This window comes from Mobula birostris, chromosome 6, assembly GCF_030028105.1.
Source record: "Mobula birostris isolate sMobBir1 chromosome 6, sMobBir1.hap1, whole genome shotgun sequence".
Classification (NCBI taxonomy): domain Eukaryota; kingdom Metazoa; phylum Chordata; class Chondrichthyes; order Myliobatiformes; family Myliobatidae; genus Mobula; species Mobula birostris.
Genome location: NC_092375.1, coordinates 57165214 through 57187370, shown reverse-complemented (window position 1 = coordinate 57187370; position 22157 = coordinate 57165214). Strand labels below are relative to the sequence as shown.

The 22157-nt window shown below is 39.2% G+C and overlaps 1 protein-coding gene across 1 annotated transcript in view; it reads left to right on the top strand.

Moving 5' to 3' along the window:
- The first annotated feature begins 804 nt into the window (after nt 1-804).
- Nucleotides 805-22157, top strand: part of lsamp (limbic system associated membrane protein) — an 858459-nt gene continuing 837106 nt past the window's right edge. The window contains exon 1 of the mRNA XM_072262290.1: nt 805-959. Coding sequence (XP_072118391.1) covers nt 805-959 — 155 coding nt within the window. The remainder of the gene's footprint in view (nt 960-22157) is intronic.

The window sequence follows — 22157 nt, the reverse complement described above, 5'->3', positions numbered from 1 at the left end:
GGGCAGCATTTACAGATCTCATCTACATACTCAAAGAACTTGGTCTAAAATGACGACCCTCGCAGAAGTATTTAAATGCAGTTGTTTTACCAATGTGTTTTATAATGTTATGAATAGGCACTTTACATTGATTAACAAGGCTTATCTTTAATTTTGTGCTTTAGTCACTTCTCTGTTCCCATTTGCAGTATAAAATTACTGCATTCAGATAATTTTATTAGGTGTTATATTCAGACTTTTCACCGCAAGAATGAAGTGCCACAGATAATTACTGCTAGATTTTGTCAGCATCAGTCATCCAGTGCTGAACACTTCGGTGTTTGCAGGTTTGATTTGCAAAATATATTACTTTTGCCAAAAAAAAAGGGATTTAACTTTATTCCTCACTTTAGCAGCTTGGTAAGTTTCTGCCTCAAAGCACAATTCTGTTGTCTGGGTCGAGTTGCCTCAGATGGAGCTGTTGCCATGGTGATGGAGTGGTATCAGACCTTCATCAAGCGTGCTGCCAAAAGGGTGGCAGTGGTGATGGCGATGGTAGTGGGGGGGCGGGGGTTGGGGAGGGGGTTTTGTTTGGTGTGGGGGGGGAGGTGAAGTAAAGAAGCGTGAGGAGGAAAGCAGTCAATTCACGCTCAGGGCATCGCTTCACATATCTCTTACAAGTGATGCCTCTGCTGTCAGATTAGTGGGAACTCAGCTGGTGCTTGGAATTGCAAAGCTTGTTATTAGTGAAGACAGCTTTAGTGTTGCCAGAGTGTTTGGGAGAGCTTTTTCTTTTTAGTCCGGCCTGCTTGTACTGCCCTGACAATGGTATCTCGGGGTCCTTTTTATCAGCGCCCACTACCCGCAATCCTTCTGAGATTTCTCTGCCTTCTTCCAACAGGACTGCCGGTTAGAAGCGTGGACTTTTCCAGGGGGACGGACAACATCACCATCAGGCAGGGAAACACGGCTATCCTCAGGTAGGAAATGCAACTAATTATGTGGAACGAAGTACAAACAATGGCTCATTAACACCCTGTTGCTTTTTCCAGTCCTCTGAGACAATTTATTTCTTTGGCTCTTTTTAACATAATACTCACTGGCTTAAGATCTGAGAGAATTCTGATTGCCTCACTGTTATGCAGGTCAGATATTGCAGTTCCGCAGCTTGCTTGCTATCTTGTTCAAAATGTTCGTGTAGTAGTCTGAACAATATCTTTGAAAATGTAGAGAAACAGAAAGCGGGTCAGTGTGCCCTGAGTTGCAGGCACCCTCAAGTATTGAAAGGGTTACATAATAACTGCTTACAGAGAGCCTGGAAAAAGATAATACATTGCGGAAAGCTGCGAATGCTTTAAAGGAAACATTGAAAGATTGTTGTTTTGGATCTTTTCGGGATTTTCTTCTTTTTGGCAAATTATTCTTCCCTGGAAGCACTGAGGTGATCAAAAATGCAAATGGTGGGATAAAAGTAACTCTTTCTTGTTCAAGTGTATTGTTGTAAATAAAGGTTGATTACTGGGTCCTTGCACTTCTTGGCAACAGTAGGCTTTGATGGATTTCACTGCTAAAATAGCAGCTTCAGAAATACAGCCATTCTTGCAGAACATCTCACTTAAAATGATAACTTATACACTGAGATGAGCACAATGTCAACACATATTGTAAGTGTGAAACAGACTGTGTGCTCGTGGCAGGCAGAGAGGGCGAGAAGGAAAACTGGAGGATTTCTGCTTGAATTATGTAGAAGAAATGAATAATTTTGCTTCATCATTCCCTTCTCTTATGACAATCTGGATCAAAAATGTGCATGTATAATAATCATGTCTCTGTTCATATGTGTTTTGTGCATTCATATGCACTGAATGTCCACTTATTGTTTAATCCTCTACAGCACTGTCTGCTATGAACAAAATCCATTGTTGAGGTTTAAAGAAATCCAAAGCAGGATATTGTGAAGGAGAATTGAGTATACTAGTCTCTTGTCACTGAGCAGGTGTTGAGGGGGAGGAGAGGGTCACATAAAGTTTTTTTTAAATAAGATATTAACTCTTTCATTCCTTCTCTGCAAGCTTCATTTTATAGTTACTCAATTATTTATCTTTTATTCACTGGTTTCTCTCTGTCCACATTCAAAATTGTATTAAGCAGACTTGGATGCTTACCTGGATGTTGACAGGAAAATAAATTTAAACTCTGAAATTTTCAACCTGATACTGGAGAATTAACAGGTGTGGAAAAATTTCTCAGACATATTTATTTCGCTCTTCACATTGTTTGCTTGAAGCTTCAATCACATTCTGCAGGGGTGCTGTTCTGCTTTTCTCTTCCCCTCCCAATCCATGTGAGGTTACAGATTTTGTGACAGTTGGCCATCCTAAATTAACTTGTCTGAGGACCCATTCTTCATGTGTGAGCCTGTATTGAGTGCCAGCTATTCAGCTGTATGAGCCATTGCAGCCAAACTTGTCAACAGATGCATGCCCATCCGGGGTTAATGGCTGTCAAGTGTGGGAACTCTATTTGAACTTATTTCCTTCTTCTGTAACCTCAGAAGTTCAAATATAACAACAAAATCTCCTTCACCCCAATTAAAGTCATGACCCAAAAAAGACAAAATGTAAATCAGACGCTTTCTTGATACCCATTGCTTTTTTGTACTTCAATTTTTATTTAGATACAGGCAGTATCACTGAAAAAATAGTCCTATTAATAGAGCATGGTTGGCTAAAATAAGGATGGCATACAGAAGGTTTAATCTTCTTTTAGTCCATAATGATATTATAGGGGCATGTAGTTTCATGCCTCTTTCTGTCTGAAGTACAATTCATAAAAAATTGAAGTGTAAAATGTAAAATTGTGCTTGGAAAATAAAATTATGTTTTAATACACTTAGTGACAATGAAACACAAACATTTCCTTGCTGATATGGTGAAGTCTGAACAAAATACAGGGCAGATTGTTCTGACCATCGCACTCAGCTTCCCTGTAAACTGTAAATTATAATTACAACTTTAAAGTGACTGTGTATTTCAGCACTGTTTCAAGAATAAGGGCTGTTTTGCTCATCAGTAAGTCAGGGACTCAAGTTCAGGATGGGGCTTGGCTGTATAACCTCCAATTTTCAGTATCTTTCAGAGTTCCCTGTCTATGTCGATTCATGAAGAGCTCTTAGCTGGGTGAGATATAAGGTAACAACCAGGTCTCCAGAAATTGTACTTCAACTTGATTCATAGCCTAATTGTGATGAAGAAAAATTACAATATTGCATTGAAACTTAGATTATGAGTTCATACTTGCATGCAGAGGGAGCCAACGTTTTCATCTGATAAGCTCTGCTGACCACCAATCAGGTATAGGTGATCAGCAGTCCCAAAACTAATGCAAATGCATTGTGATGTAGCAAAATATGTGATTTTGTTCAGTTTTACTTCGTACCCATTTGAACAGTACTGGGAATGTTATACTCCATCATGACATTAATTTCAATGTGCATCCATGACGAATATTTCCATCAGCACTGGTGCACTGTAAGGCTTTGTGCTTAGCCCCCTGCTCTACTCACTTTACACTTAACGTTACTGTGCGGCTAAGGACAGTTCCAATTGCATATTTACAGTAAGTTTGCTGGTAATACCACTGTTGCAGGCTGAATTGAAGGTGGTGATGAATCAGCAGATAGGAGGGAGGTTAAAAATCTGGTTGATAACAACAATGTCAATGTCAGCAAGACCAAGGAGTTTTTTTATTGACTTCAGGAGGAGGAAACCAGGGATCCATGAACCAGTCCTTATCGTGGAATTAGAAGTGGAGAGGATCAGCAGCTTTAAATTCCTCAGTGTTATCATTTCGTTGGACCTGTCCTGGGCCCAGTACATAAGTGCGATTATGAAGAAAGCACAGCAGTGCCTCTAATTCTTTTAGAAGTTTGCAAAAGCTTGGCATGACATCTAAAACTTTGACACACTTCTATAGATGTGTGGTGGAGAATATATTGACTGGATGCATCACAGCCTGGTATGGAAACACCAATGCCCTTGCATGGAAAATCTTGAGAAAAGTAGTGAATATGGCCCAGTCCAACATGGGTGAAGCCTTCCCCACCATTAAGTACATCTACATGGAGTGTTGATGCAGGAAAGTATTATCCATCGTCAAGGGCCCCCACCACCCAAGTCATGCTCTCTTCTCACTGTTGTCATCAGGAAGAAGGTACAGGAGCCTCAGGACTCACAACACCAAGTTCGGGAACAGTTATTACTGCTCAACCTTCAGGCTCTTGAACCAGAAGGGAAAACTTCACTCTCCTCATCACTGAAATTTTCCCACAACTTATGGACTCATTTTCAAGGACTTTTCATTTCATGTTCTTAATATTTATTGTTTATTTATTTATTTTTATTATTTTTTTTTCTTTCTTGTTGTATACAGTTTGTTGCCTTTTGCACACTGGTTGTCCTCACTATTGGTGTGGTCTTTCATTGATCCTATTATGATTATTGGATTTATTGAATAAACCCATAAGAAAATGAATCTCGGGGTTATATATGGTGACATATATGTACTTTGATAATAAAGTTACTATGAACTTTGAAATATTTATCACAGTATTTTGGGCTGTACATTGGGTGCACTCACTGTTCTGCAGATGGAGTGTATTTCTGTATTTGGCGAGATGTCCAACTGTCCCAGTAATGGAAAGGAGACAACAAAAGCATATACTGTTATTTGTCCAATGTCTATGGGCTAAGTCAGTGAAGGAATTTATGCTTCCTGTAAAAAGTGAAACATGGAAGATGTCACAGAAAATCCCCCAGAATCCAGGAAGGTCTGTAGTCATGTTGGCTTGGATTCACCCAGTGGATTAGTAAGTGAAGAAGCTGAGCAGTGAACAGAACCTCATCTCCTGTATTCAAAATTTAACAGTTATTTCTGATACAGTGAAGAATATTACAATTTCTTTAAATAATTAAAACTAAATAAATAATAAAACATTTGAATTAATCAACAAATTAATTAAAACACATGGAAATGATTCAGAACATTAAAACACAGTAAAATAACTTTTTAAAGAAATTGATCTCAAAGTTCCAAAGCTGGTAAATCCATTCAAATAAGTGAAGATTCTATTCTTAGGTCAGATGGGGCTGGTGCTGGATTGAAGAGACATGTTCCCCTATGTAACACTTACCCTTGGGTCGCTGGCTAACAGAGCCATCCCAATTCAGTCTAAGGTTAAAGATAATAGGAAAGAAGGGTGATCTCATTTGACCATTTTCCAGAAGCATACATTGGATACAGGCAAAGTTTTAAATTTGGTGTGTGTATTGTTGCCACTTCATGCCTTCAGCAGAGAAGCACCTGTCCATCAGCTTATTTGTGCATAAAGGGCACTGGTGACTCAACAAATCCTGTTTAATGAAAAAAAAAGTCAGATTGAAAGTTAATGCATGTTAGGCACTGTTGAATGTGGGTTGTGTGTCATACATATAATTTTATTTTCCTTAACTTTGCTTTGCCCTTGACTGTCTATGATGCAGGTGGATGGGGAATACAGGGAGGAGCAGCTTTGAACAGAACAAAAATATTAAGTGTATTTTATTGGAAGTTAATGGTGCATTGTCAGCTATTGATTTAGTATCCAAATTATTCTCCATCTAACAAAATAACATAAACCTAATTCAGACTGATTGAGAAACCAGATAAAGGATTTACTTTGCATTTATTGCCAAACAGGTTTGCAGACAGACGAGGTTAGAATGGGAGGGAGTTGTCTTATTAAATGCCAAGGTAATCACTTACTGTGATTACTCTGAACTGAAGAGTTTGCAACTGTTTCTAGAAAACCAAATGTAAGGAATTAATAGTAAATTGAAATTGTTGGTTGTCTCTCGGGGTCGGAGGAAGACTACATTGTGCAGAGTGGCAGTGTTTTTTTTACGAGGCCGAGTTGCGAGCTCGACATCAACCCAGCATGATTGGAGAGCACACTCGGGTGCGGCCTGTCACTGGATCGAACTCGGGAACCTCCGTTCTCGAGCCCGGCGCTGATCTCACTGCGCCACCAATCAACCTGTTGCACAATGTAACCAGTGCGTGAAAGATATTAAAGTGGAAGGTCCCTTGCACAGAGACGATCCCACTCTCTTGGCCTCAGAAGTCCGGATCCAGTGAAACGAAGAATCGTTACATCTGGCAATTTCCTTGGCTGCATTGGATGGCAAAGTGTTCTTAAGTGTTCTGCCGTGCCTTACACACTCCACCGTGCGCTGCTGCAACGCCTTCTCAGCCGTTGAACCCCTGGGGTTTCCTCCGCCTGATCCACCGAAGCAGTCTTCGCATGCTGGGATGAGCAAATTCCAATCTCACCAAGGGTTTCAGACCTGTTGGCTACCGTCACCTGGTTTAGCCGGACTGTCGAAGCCGTTGCCAGGGGTGTGGCTGCTGTCGCATGCAAACAGCTATGAGGAGCCGCAGGTGAGAGCTGGGCGTTGATGGGGACCAATAGATGACGAGGCACTCCATGGAGTGCGACAAGCCCCCCATCTAGTGGTGCCACCCCTCCCATGCACCCCATGCACTTCAGTAAATTGAAATAGGCAATGAATTTCAACTGAATATTTACTATTGTGGGTTGAACTCTAGGCATCAAAATTTTACCCAGCTTGGAAGCAGATCCATCTCTGTCTAATGATGCAACCAGCCTCTCAGCCTTTCCCATTTTGTCTTCTGAGTACTGACTTGGGCTGGCATTACATATTTTTCACCTATGATTTATCCTCCATAAGACCATTCATGTATGACAGGGTCAGGAATGAGGCTTTCCAACTTCAGAAAGGATAAGGGAATCACGTCCAAAGTCAATCCTCTTCAACTTCACCCACAGTGATAGGAAGGGCAATGTGATGAATGGCAAAAACATCTGTTTTGTCCAGGTTCAACAAGGCTTTATGCAGGTGTTGCAGCAAAACATGCCGTTGGTTAATTAGTGTAGATAATTTAGCTTGATTTAGCCCAACAGCCTGGTGCTCTCCCACAATTTAGTGGTTGCAGTTGACCAAAAAATTAGGCTTTGCACCCCAGGGAAGTGAAGAACAAGACCTCAGCAGTGACAAGGTTTCAGCTGGTTAACCACTGAGCAAAACAGAGTTTTAACAAGAGGCAAAGATGGCAGAAATTTGGAACAGCTCAGATAATCAAACACATTTAAAAATATAAATGCATTATTTTAATTAAGATTATGGAAATGATTCTTGAAAACAATAAAATTGATTAAGGCATACTAAAATTATAAGGAGAAATTTGAAACTTCAAATAAAATAAGTAAAATAGAAAATGTGTAATTGATCTTAATTTTATCTTCCTGGTCTCCAGGTTGAGAAGACAAAGGGTGATTCCCGGTCTATAGCTACTGTGGAATCACAGAAGTCATTGCCTTCTGCTATGTTGATCAGCTGCACTCTGCAACAGCTTGATCTGCACCTCAAACAGGTCAAAGTAATTTTGAAGCTGCGGAACTGCCAACCAAAGACGGCATGATTCCAGCCTTTCTTTTGGTTAGTAGAGCACAGGTGCAGGAGGAGAGTTGGGCAATATAGAGGGAGGAAAGTGAGAGCTGGAAAGAATGTGCTGTTGAATTATTCATAGTTGTAAGTGTTGGAACTTGAGGTACACATTGGACTATATGATGAATCCAGTGAACTTTATTTTGCCCTCTTATTTGTTCAGGAATTGCAAATGTATGCACAGAATGTAGTGGTTGCAGAAGTGTTCATGTTAAAGTCTGCAAATAAAGCCAGCACTATGCAACATAACATTGAAAATGTCTGCAGAAAACATTGATGACTAGTTAGTGATTGTTTCTTGTTGTGGTAAAAATAAGAATTTAGAATTTACCTTTATTCGCATAATTTGATTATGGGGTACTTTCATCACATTTCTCACTGCCTCCTGAGTTTAAATGTATCTATTATTTTTGAGACCAGGACTGTGATGAAACGTTCAAAGTTTATGTGACATTACAGAATCATGGTGAAAATATGGAATGTAATAATTGTCTCTCTGAATTATATTCAGTTCTATAGCTATGTAATTTAGCACCTTCTCATTTGTTGTTGATTACTGTTCAAAATTGGCTGGATATTTATTGTTAAGATGACTCAGATTCTGAGAGAGACTGCAGGTGCTGGAAATATGGAGCAATATGCACAAAATGCTAAAAGGAACTCAGCAAGAAATGCAGCACCTATGGAGGGAAGTGAACAGTTAGTGTTTCAGGTTGAGACTCTTCATGGTAGCGTGGCAGTTAGCATGACATGATTGCAACATGGGGTGTCAGTGTTCAAAGTTTAATTCTGATGTCATCTGTAAGAAGTCAGTGCGTCCTCTCCGTGGAATGCATAGATTTTCTCCGGGTGCTCTGGTTTCCTCCCACAGTTCAAAAATGTACCAGCTGGTAGGTTAATTGGTAAATTATCTTGTGATTAGGCTAGGGTTAAATTGAGATTTCATGGCAGTATGGCTTGAAGGGCTGGAAGTGACTATTTTGCATTTATCTCAATAAATAAATAACATGAAATTTGGACAGGCAGGAAGGAGAGCAAAAGGGAGAATAAAAGGATGGGTGGAGGGGAGGACCATAAGCTGGTGGGTGATTGGTGAATCCAGATGAGAAGGAGTAGGTAGAAAGATGGGATGGGGGAGGTGGGGAAGGAAAGGGAATGATGTGAGAAGCTGCGATAGATGGAAGAGGCAAATAGATCTGATAGGAATGGAGGACAGTGGACCCTAGAGTAAAAGGAAGAAGTTTAGGATTCAGAGGAAAACGGTGGAGATGATGGGCTAATCATGAGGGTATGAGAGAGGATAGAGAAAAGGTAAAAGAACAAAAAAGATAAGGGAAAACAAAAAGGGATGGGGCATAGAAAGAAGTAGTTATCAGAAGGTGGAGAAATTGAAGTTCATGCCATTGTGTTGGAGACTACCAAGATGGATAATAATGTGTTGCTCCTCTAATTTTCTTCTGGTCTCAATGTGGCTGTAGAGCATACTGTGGGCATTTATGTCAGTGTGGGAATGGGAAGTGGAATTAAAGTGGCAGGCCACCAGGAGATCCTGGCTGTTACAGCAGATGAGTTGAAGATGCCTCCACCCTTCTATTCTGGCTTCTGTCTTCTTTCTATAAAAGGCAAGGGTTCACAACCTGGGGTTCACAGACCCCTCCGTTAATGGTAGGGGTCTAAGGCATAAAAAAGGTAGGGATTCCTTGTGATAAAGGTCTTGGCCTGAAATATTGACTATTTGTTTTCCTCCATAGATGGTGCCTGACTTGCTGAGTTCATCCAGCATTTTGTACGTGACTCAGATTCCAATGTCTCTTTTAACTTCATTATTTACCGTTGCTACAGCTTTGATGTATAAATAACTAATTTATTTCCGTTTCAATCAGTAGCACTTCCCTCTTGCCTGCTTTGAATTTATTCTGCCATTGTTTCACCATTATCTCAAGATCTTGCCTACCGCAGAGACAGTGTTGCTTTATCCGGTCTGATATCTTTTGTGTTGCAGTTCTGAATGCAATTTCTTTATGTGAATTTACAACAAAAGTTTTCTGAGCACCGGTATTTCATCGACACGATTTCACACCTGTTCTGCTGGCATTGTTCTAGACTCATTAGTTGGCTTCATATCCATTTCCTGTATTTAGCCTACCTCCCCCAAGACCATCACTTTAATACATGGCCTCTTGGCTGGACATTTTCAAAAGGCTAAAGAAATTTTGCATGACTTCTTTGACCCTCAACTGTTACATTTTATTCAGCATTCTGTTATTGATGACCCTTGTATTACCTCAATGCACTGTTGTGATGAAATGACCTGTATGGATGATATGTAAAACAAAGATTTTCACTGTATCTTTATACATGTGACACCAATCAACCATTTCCTCACCAAAATCAAGAAGCATCGTGCAGTAAGGTTTTATTACAGCCCACTTTGATTGTTATTTCTTGAATAAAAGTCAAGAGAATCAAAGAGTCAGCTGCCTTTTGTTGTAAATTAGCCCATGTGGTATAGTGCAGGAGTAGAGCTTTTGACCGTGGGGAGAATGCAGATGTTCTGGAATTTAATACAGAGGTGTCATTAAATGTATTTTGGAGGTACAACAATGTAAGGGTCTGCACAGTAAGTGGGAGGATATTGAGAAATGTGAAGGATCAGAAGGATGTAAAGATCTTTGAGTGTGGCAGAACAGTTAGCTCAGATAATTAGAACCCACACAGCGAGCTTCTCTTTATTAACTGAGGCATAAAAATAAATGAGCAGAGAGGTTATCTTGGAAATGAATACTGCTTTTGTTTGAGCATGCTTAAGTATTATATGCATTTCTGGTAACCATGATACAGGAAATATGTGAATGCATTAAAGAGGTGCAGAGGAAATTTGCAAGAATGGCTTCATGACTTGAATAGATGTGGGAAAACTGGATTGTTTGGGGTTGTGCTTTATTGGATAATGAGTAGAAGCTTAATTAAGATACATACGTTTTTAAGGGATACACTGCAGATGTAATAAAAATTGAAAATGGTATTGCCTATAGAAATTTATCAATACCAGAAGATGCAGATTTAAAGCAGGGGTTCCTAACTTCGGGTCCATTGACCCCTTGCTTAATGGTATTTGTCCATGGCATACAAAAGATTGGGAATCCCAATTTAAAGTAATTAACCAAATACTGGTAAGTCAAGGGTCTCAGGGACGTATTTCCCTGAAAGGGTAATTGAGGCAGAAATGGTCATCATACTTAAGAAGCACCTGGATGTTTTTCAGTGGTGACCCACAGGCAATGGATCAAGTGCTATTGGTGCAACAGCACTGGGTAGATCTGTCTCAGGTACAAAGACCACATCCTGCTTCATAAAATTTCAGTGATTCTATGAAATTTATTCATTTTTTATTAGAAATACCGAGGTTGACTCCTGATCATTTATTCCATTCCTTGACATGGAGCTTTGTGTTCATTTTTCGCTCTTATTGAACATAGGGTACAATTAGCTGTTTCCATTCTAGTTCCTCCATCGCCATAAAGGTTATCAGAACACCACAATCTCTTAACATTTTTTTAGTTCGTGCAACAATACCATCTGTGCCAAGAAATTGTTGTTTTGTTTTCAGCTCGATTAGCCTGTCGCAGGCTTCCATCTCAGTTATAACCATGTCATTGATTTCACTGGGGTATGTTCTTTTGGCATGTGCATGGTGATAAAAATTTCTTTGTGGAACTTTGGAGGCAGTGGCTATTCAAGACATAAAACATTTGTATGTACCTCTAGATTCATGCCTGTTCATATCTTTTGTGTTTTTTTATCCTCTTATTACCAATTCATAATTAATAAGGCACTATAGGATACAGTATATTTGAATGATTTGCTCTCAGTTGTATGCTTTTGTTCTGCCCTTTACTTCATCATATTTTTAATAGCTTCCTGCAGTGCCTTGTATCCTTCCCTAGTGATCATTTCCTCTTTGTTTTCTCTTCAAGTTCAGGAATGGCAGCTTTTTTTGCAATTTAGCACCTTACATTTCTTTGGTTTAGGCTAAATTTGTCAATGTTGGGATTGCATTTAGTTTTCTCTCATGACAACGTATCTTTAAATGCAATCTTTTTACTTTAACAGAGATAATCTGAGAATGTTTTCATTGTATTTACACTGATTTTACACTTGTTTCTTGAATTTACCATTTAAGCATTTCTCAGATTTAGAAATTTCTGACTACCAGGTAATAAACTTATTCTGTGGCTGTCGTTTACATAAGGGACATTCCTTGAACATTTTCTGGGTCGTTTACCACATTAAGGTAAGCAATCCCTCTTGTTTTTTTTTACACACACTCATTACGCCAAGAAGCATTCATGAACTGCGTCTATATTTTGACTAAATATAGCTCAAGTTTTCCTAGCTTATATTTTTTTGATTTTGAACTCATTTAAAGAACATTTTTATTCTTGCAAACTCTGCTGTCACTTAACCTGTCAAATTCTTATGGTGACTTGATAAACTCCAGATATCCCCTGTGTAATACAAATACTAGAAAATTGAGAGTACATGGTTTCATAATTAAGACAGATGCAGCCAACATGCCTGGAGAACCCAACAAAGTTAATTTTTCATTAAAAATGCTTTAAGCATTCAGCAGAGCAGGTAGCATTTATGAAAATAGAACAGAATTAACTGAAACGAACTATTTCTGTATTCAAAACTGCTGACTGATCTGTTGTGTGTATGATTTTATGCTTTTAATTCAGACTTGCTGCACTTGCAAATTTTTTAAATTTTCATTTAATATTTCAGCTCTTTGATGTCTTGTTGGAACGAGAAGCCATTAGCCATAAAGTCACACAGTACAGAAACAGGTCCTTTTCCCACCATCTCCAGCTGACTATCAGGCAACTACATTTGCTATATCCACTTACCAGTAGTTAGTCTGCATTCATCTGTACGTTGGCAATTTGAGTTCTTGTCTGGATAACTCATAAATATTGTGAAAGATCTTTCCTCCAGTACTTTCTTAGATTGCAGTCACCTTCTAGGTGAAATACTTATTCCTTAAATATTCCAACTCTCATCTTAAATATCTGCCATCTGATTTTAGAGACACCGTTACAGGAAAGATTTCCAACAGTGCATCATTTCTTTGTATTGCATAATTCTGTATACATCTGTCAAGTCCCACCCCAGCCTCTTAGACTCCAATGAAAGCAAACCCAGCCTAGCCACTCTCCTCATAACATAAATGCTCTTTACATGCAACATCCAGATGAATTTCCTCCAGTTTGCAATCACACCCTTTCTGCACTGTGACAACAAGAGTATTACATTGTATTTCATCAGTGGCTTATCCAATTTTTTGACAAAAAAACATCATAATCTCTCTACTTTATATTCTATGCCCTTGTTAATTTGCCTCTTCAACATCTTATCCACTTGTGCTGAACTTGAATTCCAATGTCTATTTGTTCCTTCGTATTCTCAGGTCAAATAATTCATTATGTATGCCTTGTCCTTATTCATCCTTTCAAGTTACTTCTTCCTTCTCCTTTAAGGATTAAATTCATCCTTCCATTAATCTGCCCACTTTACCAATTAATTAATATCATTTGGTAGGCTATGACTGTTCTTTTCACTGTTGACAACATCAGCAGACATTCTAGAAGGCACTGAATTGTTGAATGGGAAAGTGAGAGTGTATTGTTTGAGACTGGGATGGTAATACTGTATTTGGAGACTTGCTGGGTCTTTGTACATAGAGGAATTGGAGGTTCAGCAAGCCGTCCGATAGAAATGGACCTGCCATATTTAAATATATATGTTTTATCTTTGTTTCTAATGCCACCACATGTTATTCTTTTCTACCACTGCAGCATTCAATTCTGGTACCTCTCATACCCTTGCATTTATGCCCTAGCATAAATTTGCCTTCTAGTTTATTTTTCCTTTTTCCAGATATCTTTTTCTATATCCATCTGCCTATCCAAAGATGTGTATCCTCATCCAGTCATGCTGCAAAGTCTAGAACCAAAATGTCGACAACTCCTTTCTGTCCATAGCTGCTGCTCCACCCAGTGGGTTCCTCAGCAATTTAATGTTTTGCTCTGGATTCCAGCATCTGCAGTCTTTTGTGTCTTCGTGTATATTCTACTTTATGCCCACCCTCATTTCCAGTTGAATTATGTTATTCTGCTGCCTGAACTCTCCTTACAAATTGTTTTATTTAAATATTGTCCATGTATCTTGCATCATTTTTTTTCTTCTTCTGGAAGGATCTATGATGCTTATTAAGAATTATTGCTCTCTTCACTTTGTTTTCAGTTACTCATTGCTCTCTTCAGTTTTTTTGCTCAAGTTCTCTCGATGCTCCAAAGTATGCTTTGGTTATCCTTCCAAAACTAGATGTTGCAAACTTTTCTGATTTATATGGAGTTTCTTTCAAATATAGTGCATTTGGCATAGACTGAAAGAACTGAGGATATCCGTGGACTCCGTAGCTCCCCAATATTGTTTATAGCTTTTTGCTCAATATACTAAGAAATGCCACTGTCTTTTTGCATGATAACACCATTAATTTTGAAGACAGTAAGGTGTGTTGTTTGCATTAACAAACAGCACAACGTAAGAATGTACTGGACACAGCCCAGAGGTGTCCCCATACATTCCAGTGCCAACATTTCAGGGTTCCGATGTTCATCAGAACAACGTAAGCAACTAGAACAACAACAGAAAAACAGCAACAGAATAACAACAGGAGCCCCCTTTCCTCCCTCCCAGCTACAGTATACAGTATATATTCAGTGGCCGTTTTATCAGGTACATCTGTACACTAATGCAAATAATGCATCACCCAATCATATGACAGCAACAATGCATAAAGGCATACAGACGTAGTCACGGGGTTCAGTTGTTTTTCAGACAAAATCTCAGAATCTGGAAGATTTGATTTTTTTCAGAAACTAATATCCTCCTGAGATTTTCAGGCACAAAACTTTCTGGAGTTTATAAGGAATGGCGTGACAAAGAAAAGACATCCAGTGAGTGGTGGTTCTGTGGGTGAAAAAGTCGTGTTAATGATAGTTAGAGGTACAGATAGGAGGTTCTGTGGTCGTGACAGAGAATCCAGGATGGTTTGTTGCCTCCCGGGTGCCAGGTCAAGGATGTCTCTGATTGCTTGTATGACATTCTGAAGTGGGAGGGTGATCAGCCAGATGTCATGGTGCACATCGGTACCAATGACATAACAAGGAAGAGTGAGGAGGTCCTGGAGAGTGAGCGTAGACAGCTTGGTAGGTAGTTGAAAAGCAGGACCTCGAGGGTAGTAATCTCAGGATTGCTCTCTGGGCTACGTGCCAATGGGGGTAAGAATAGGATGCTCTGGAGGATGAACAAGTGGCTGAGGAACTGGTGTAGGGGGCAGAGTTTCAGATTTCAGGATCATCGGGACCTCTTCTGGGGCAGGTGGCACCTGTACAAGAGAGACGGGTTACAATTGAACTACAAGGGGACCAATATCCTTTCAGGGAGGTTTGTTAGTGCTATTGGAGAGGTTTTAAACTAGATTTGCAGGGGGATGGGAACCAGAGTGCTAGATCTGACAGAGTGGCTGGGGTGAAAATAAATGATGTTAAAAGTTCAAGCAAAGCCGCAAATAGAAAGGTTGTGAGTGGTGGTAAAAATCTTCTGAGGTGTATATATTTCATTGCTAGGAGTATTGCGGGGAAGGCAGACGAGTTGAGGGCGTGGATTGACATGTGGAATTATGACGTTATAGCAATTAGTGAAACTTGGCTACAGGAGGGGCAGGACTGGCAGCTTAATATTCCATGTTTCAGATGTGATAGAGGCAGAGGAATGAAAGGTGGGGGGGTGGGGTAGCATTGCTTGTCAGGGAAGATGCTACAGCAGTGCTCAGGCAGGACAGATTAGAGGGCTTGTCTACTGAGTCCTTATGGGTGCAGCTGAGAAACAGCAAAGGTATGGCCACATTACTGGGGTTGTATTATAGACCACCCAGTAGTCAGCGAGAATTGGAGGAGCAAATCTGCAGAGAGATAGCAGACAACTGCAGGAAACATAAAGTTGTGGTGGTAGGGGATTTTAATTTTCCACATATTGATTGGGACTCCCATACTGTGAGGGGTCTAGATGGTTTAGAGTTTGTAAAATGTGTTCAAGAAAGTTTTCTAAATCAATATATAGAGGTACCAACTAGAGGGGATGCAATATTGAATCTCCTGTTAGGAAATGAGTTAGGAAATGAGTTAGGAAAAGTGACGGAAGTGTGTGTAGGGGAGCACTTTGGTTCCAGTGATCATAACACCATTAGTTTCAACTTGATCATGGACAAGAATAGATCTGGTCCTAGGGTTGAGGTTCTGAACTGGAAGAATGCCAAATTTGAAGAAATGAGAAAGGATCTAAAAAGCATGGATTGGGACAGGTTGTTCTCTGGCAAGGATGTGATCGGTAAGTGGGAAGCCTTCAAAGGAGAAATTTTGAGAGTGCAGAGCTTGTACTTTCCTGTCAGGATTAAAGGCAAAGTGAATAGAAATAAGGAACCTTGGTTCTCAAGGGATATTGCAACTCTGATAAAGAAGAAGAGAGAGTTGTATGACATGTATAGGAAACAGGGAGTAAATAAGGTGCCTGAGGAGTATAAAAAGTGCAAGAAAATACTTAAGAAGGAAATCAGGAGGGCTAAAAGAAGACATGAGGTTGCCTTGGCAGTCAAAGTGAAGGATAATCCAAAGAACTTTTACAGGTATATTAAGAGTAAAAGGATGTTAAGGGATAAAATTGGTCCTCTTGAAGATCAGAGTGGTCGGCTATGTGCGGAACCAAAAGAAATGGGGGAGATCTTAAATGGGTTTTTTGCGTCTGTATTTACTAAGGAAAATGGCATGAAGTCTATGGAATTAAGGGAAACAAGTCGTGAGATCATGGAAACTGTACAAATTGAAGAGAAGGAGGTGCTTGCTATCTTGAAGCAAATTAAAGTGGATAAGTCCCCAAGACTTTACAGGGTATTCCCTCGGACCTTGAAGGAGAATAGTGTTGAAATTGCAGGGGCCCTGGCAGATATATTTAAAATGTTGGTGTCTAAGGGTGAGGTGCCGGAGGATTGGAGAATGGCTCATGTTGTTCCGTTGTTTAAAAAAGGATCGAAAAGTAATTCGGGAAATTTTAGGCCGGTAAGTTTTACGTTGGTAGTGGGTAGGTTATTGGAGGGAGTACTAAGAGACAGAATCTACAAGCATTTAGATAGACAGGGACTTATTAGGGAGAGTCAACATGGCTTTGTGCGTGGTAGATCATGTTTGACCAATCTGTTGGAGATTTTCGAGGAGGTTACCAGGAAAGTGGATAAAGGGAAGGCAGTGGATGTTGTCTACATGGACTTCAGTAAGGCCTTTGACAAGGTCCCGCATGGGAGGTTAGATAGGAAAATTCAGTCGCTAGGTATACATGGAGAGGTGGCAAATTGGATTAGACATTGATCAATGGAAGAAGCCAAAGAGTGGTAGTAGAGAATTGCTTCTCAGAGTGGAGGCCTGCGACTAGTGGTGTGCCACAGGGATCAGTGCTGGGTCCATTGTTATTTGTCATCTATATCAATGATCTGGATGATAATGTGGTAAATTGGATCAGCAAATTTGCTGATGATACAAAGATTGGAGGTGTAGTGGACAGTGAGGAAGGTTTTCAAAGCTTGCAGAGGGACTTGGACCAGCTGGAAGAATGGGCTGAAAAATGGCAGATGGAGTTTAATACAGACAAGTGTGAGGTATTGCACTTTGGAAGGACAAACCAAGGTAGAACATACAGGGTAAATGGTAAGGCACTGAGGAGTGCAGTAGAACAGAGGGATCTGGGAATACAAGTACAAAATTCCCTAAAAGTGGCATCACAGGTAGATAGGGTCATAAAGAGAGCTTTTGGTACATTGGCCTTTATTAATCAAAGTATTGAGTATAAGAGTTGGAATGTTATGATGAGGTTGTATAGGGCATTGGTGAGGCCGAATCTCGAGTATTCAGTTTTGGTCAACAAATTACAGGAAGGATATTAATAAGGTTGAAAGAGTGCAGAGAGGGTTTACAAGGATGTTGCCGGGACTTGAGAAACTCAGTTACAGAGAAAACTTGAATAGGTTAGGACTTCATTCCCTGGAGCGTAGAGGAATGAGGGGAGATTTGATAGAGGAATATAAAATTATGATGGGTATAGATAGAGTGAATGCAAGCAGGCTTTTTCCACTGAGGCAAGGGGAGAAAAAAAACGGAGGATATGGGTTAGGGTGAGGGGGAAAAGTTTAAAGTGAACATTGGGGGGGGCTTCTTCACACAGAGAGTGGTGAGAGTGTGGAATGAGCTGCCAGACGAGGTGGTAAATGTGGGTTCTTTTTAACATTTAAGAACAAATTGGACAGATACATGGATGGGAGGTGTATGGAGGGATATGGTCTGTGTGCAGGTCAGTGGGACTAGGCAGAAAATGGTTCGGCACAGACAAGAAGGGCCAAAAGGACTGTTTCTGTGCTGTAGTGTTTCTATGGTTTCCAATAAGAGTGGTCAAAGGAGAACGGCCAGACTGGTTCAAGCTGACTAGAAGGCGAGAGTAACTCAAATAACCAAGCATTACTGCAGTGGTGTGCAGATGAGCATCTCTGAATGCACAAGACATGGAACCTTGAAGTGGATGAGCTATAACAGCAGAAGACCACAAACGTACTGCATTAGGTACAGGAGGTACCTAAAAATATGCTGCCTGAATGAATATATTTAATCACTTATATTTAGCAATGAAACAAGTTTTCTCAGGCTCACAGATGAATGGATCAGGAATTGGATCCGGAAACTGTATCACTCGATTTCTAGTTGGTTCTTTATTTGCATTTTTTAAGTATATTTGTAGCTGCTGCATGTTCCATTTTTTAATTGAATTTTATTTTGACCCATTGCATTTTACTTATTAGATTCAATGCAAACTTTTATATTTTCATTAAGCAATGCCTGAATGGAAATCGATGAAATGAAAGGATGTAGTTAAGTTCAGACAAGGAATTAAGACAGGGCACTGTGAGATTTTGCACCTGGAGACGTTGTAAGAGTCTTCATTCTTGTGGTCACTTGCAAGCTTTAAAACTACCATGATGAAGATTCTAAGAAAAAAGGACTGATGGGAACACAGCAGAATTATGTATTGGCAGAATGAGCTTTAACTTCATCTTTTGTTGGTTTCAGGGCTGAAAGTTACTCCTAATAGTAAGTTAGGCTTACTGCATCAGGACACAGATTCTTTCTTCTCACAGCCAAGTTCCTGTTCTGATAGTCTGACATGTTATAAAAGATATATAAGATGTTTTTATGAATGTGGGCAGTGAGAAGTGTCACACTTGTTTGAAGGCAAATGCATGTTGTTGATTTACTGGCATTCAAAGTTCCAAAAATATGTTGTTACATGCATAGGTAGAGTGTAAATCATATACAATTAGGTTGACGGACATTAATAAAGTAGTTTAAAGGCATTGCACTGCTCCTAATTTTTGTAGTCTAGGCTTGGTTCCACTGATATTTTATGATCAAACAATTTAGTGTTCTAATGTGATTATCTGCACTTTTACCCTGCTGTAACATATCAACTTAATTTTCCTCTTTCACAGTTGTTGACACTGCTGGTATGTGCATTTTATCACACAGTTAAAAATTAGCAATGCACCTGTGCAGTGGTGGTAATATTGATTGTATCAAAAGATAAGTAAGGCAATATCCTTTCACTTTTCCAATGTTTTATTTGAATAATTGAGAAAACGTTCCGAGCTAAACAACATAGAAATAAATCAATATTACTGCATTCTGTGGCAAAAATTCTGATACTAAAATGAAGAGTCATATTCGATAAAGTTACTTTAATATTAGCTGACAAGCATATGAGGTATTCACATAAAAATCCATTATCTCATATATTAGTCAAGATAAGGTAAAGTCATTCTATAAACTAATATCTTATCATTAACATCTTAATCTTTAGATATTCATTTAAGCCTTTGGTTGTCTTGCAATTATAATGCAAACTATCACATTGCTGGCATTCATTCATTTTGTTGTGCTTTTCCCCAAATGAACCACATTAATAGTGCAGTTTTTATTTTTTTGCAGATTGTCTCAAGGGTATTGGCATTGGGAATGATCCAGTTTCCGCTTTCATGTCCACTGTAACATTTAAGATCAGACATATTAAATTCTTCATCAAATAAGAGGAAAGTGCAATTCATTGATGGTTTCTTGTATCCACCAGAGAGTTTTATCTTTTCTCTGCAATCAGCATATTCAGAGTTTCTTTTTTGTTCCTTCACCCTTTTAATATCACCTCATGAAAAATTATTTCATTATTAAAAGTTACAAGGTAATTTATCTTCTCTGCATAAGGGAATCCACATTTTCAACTGTAAGATGGTGTGTTCTCTATACAGAATTGTCAAAAACTGTCTAGTTGAAGATAAGTGCAACTGAACTTACTTTAGCTTCAGAAATAATATGTAAATCTTTCAATAAGATTTGTGAAGAGGACACTTTATTTCCTGCATTTACCATGCTGGAGGATACTGTTCTTTTAAATGCAGCAAAAATCAGGTATCCAGAGAAACTGGTGTAACTTGCCCCAACTGTTGGGTCCTGCCAAATAAGAGAACAGAGCTGTCCTATTTATACTGCAGTTGCATTAATACAAGTCCAATCAGCACTAACATCACAGCATAGACAGAGTTGCTCAGACTGTTTTTTAGATTGTGAAACAATTTGCTAACATTGTTTGCATCTCCATTGGCAAGGTCTGATGTGACATTCATCCTACTATAATATCTGTCTAAGATTTACATTATTGACATTCTGCAGTTTGGGATTCAATTCATAACTTTAAGGTATGTATTCAGTGATTCTTTTACATTAATATTTGTGTTTGTATAGCAAACAGTGCTGCAGAGCCAAATCTATGCCAGTTTTATCTCAGAATAAAACAAGAAGTGTAAACAGGACCTTTGACTGCAGAAAGACTTTAATAACCTTTTTTTAAATATATATATATATATAAAAATATATATAGCTGCAGGGAAGGTTTGGTTTGTCCCAAAATCCTTCTTGGTTTGCTGGTCTAATTGGACCTTTCTACCTGAGTCCTAAACCAGCCAAAGGGTAGAGGTTAATTTAGAGCTAGATCAAGCTCATATATAGATTTTTATTAACCCTTGAGCATATGCCTCAAGGCAAAAGTACTAAGATATTATGTAGGGTGTCTTAGCTTGAATTCAATACATAATAGTCTGATTATGCAATCCAATCCAATTACAATTTCCTGAGTTTTGAGTGGCTGACAGACCAAGTTTTGGAGGAAGTCCTTGCCAAATAATGAACAACAAAATGCCAGGGTTCAACTTCATTCCAGATTTTCTGATGGAACCCCAGGAAGTACAGGAAAGAGAGCAAACGTGAAAGTAAAGAATTGAATTATGATATGCAAGTGGTATTTTAAAGTATTAAGGTAAATTACTGAATGGCGAACAATAAGTGGAGTTTCATTGGTGGACAGCCTTTGATTAAATATATAACAATAACAAATTTGATGTTTGCATGCGATGATGAGCAAAGGTCATCATACCTTAATAATAAATGCACTTCGAATCTGAACTTTAAACTTTGTCTAGTCAAGAATGTATGGGTACATTTAGGAAGCCAACAAGTATGCTGATTTTTTTTTACTCTTTTATATTCATATAAAAGCTAAAGTACAAAGTTTGTTCAACTGTTGAGTGTATATTACAATTTACAGACCACAGCCAAAGAATATGTGAATCTGATTTGTTCTAGGGAGCAACTTCATTCTTCAGAGAGTGGTGGAAATGTAGACCTTGCTACCACAGGAGTGATCAAGGTGAACAGTAGAGACAAAATCTGGTTAAACACATGAGGCAGTGAGGAAAAGTATAGTAGTGGAAACAAACAGACAGAGAGGTAACTGGACACGTCATGAATGGAGATAAAAACCAAAAACTAACCGGAAATTCTGAATTTTTTTTTTGCTTAGTTTGCTTGAAGCAGGTTCTTAGCTGGAATCAAGGGAGTGAAGGAGTGAAGTTGCTTTGGGAAGGGTTGATAAGGTTGTTTGGCAGTTTTGCAGTGGAAGTGAAGAATATGTGGGATCGCTGCTCCACGACATTTGCTCCACTCTTCACTGCACTGAGGCTGAAGCTGTGGGCCTACTCCAGGTTTCATGTCTGCGAGCTCCACGATGATTCACTCCGCTGTGTGATGAACTGAGGCTGAAGCTGTGGGCCTGCTCTGGCTCCTCTGGGCTTTGTGTCTGTGGACTCACTTTTGCTCTGAATACTGTTGCTTGCTTTTATTTTTGCACGATTTGTGTTTTTTTTCTTCTGTGCATTGGGTGTTTGTTGGTCTCTTTTCATGGATTCTTTTGGGTTTCTCGTTTTGTGGCTGCCTGTAAGGAGGAGAATCTCAGGGTTATATAATGTATGCATACTTTGATAATAAATGTACTTTGAACTTTGAACTTCATTCAATTCCACTTGATTCAGAAACCGGATGTAAATATCATTGTGTGTTCTTGCCATCG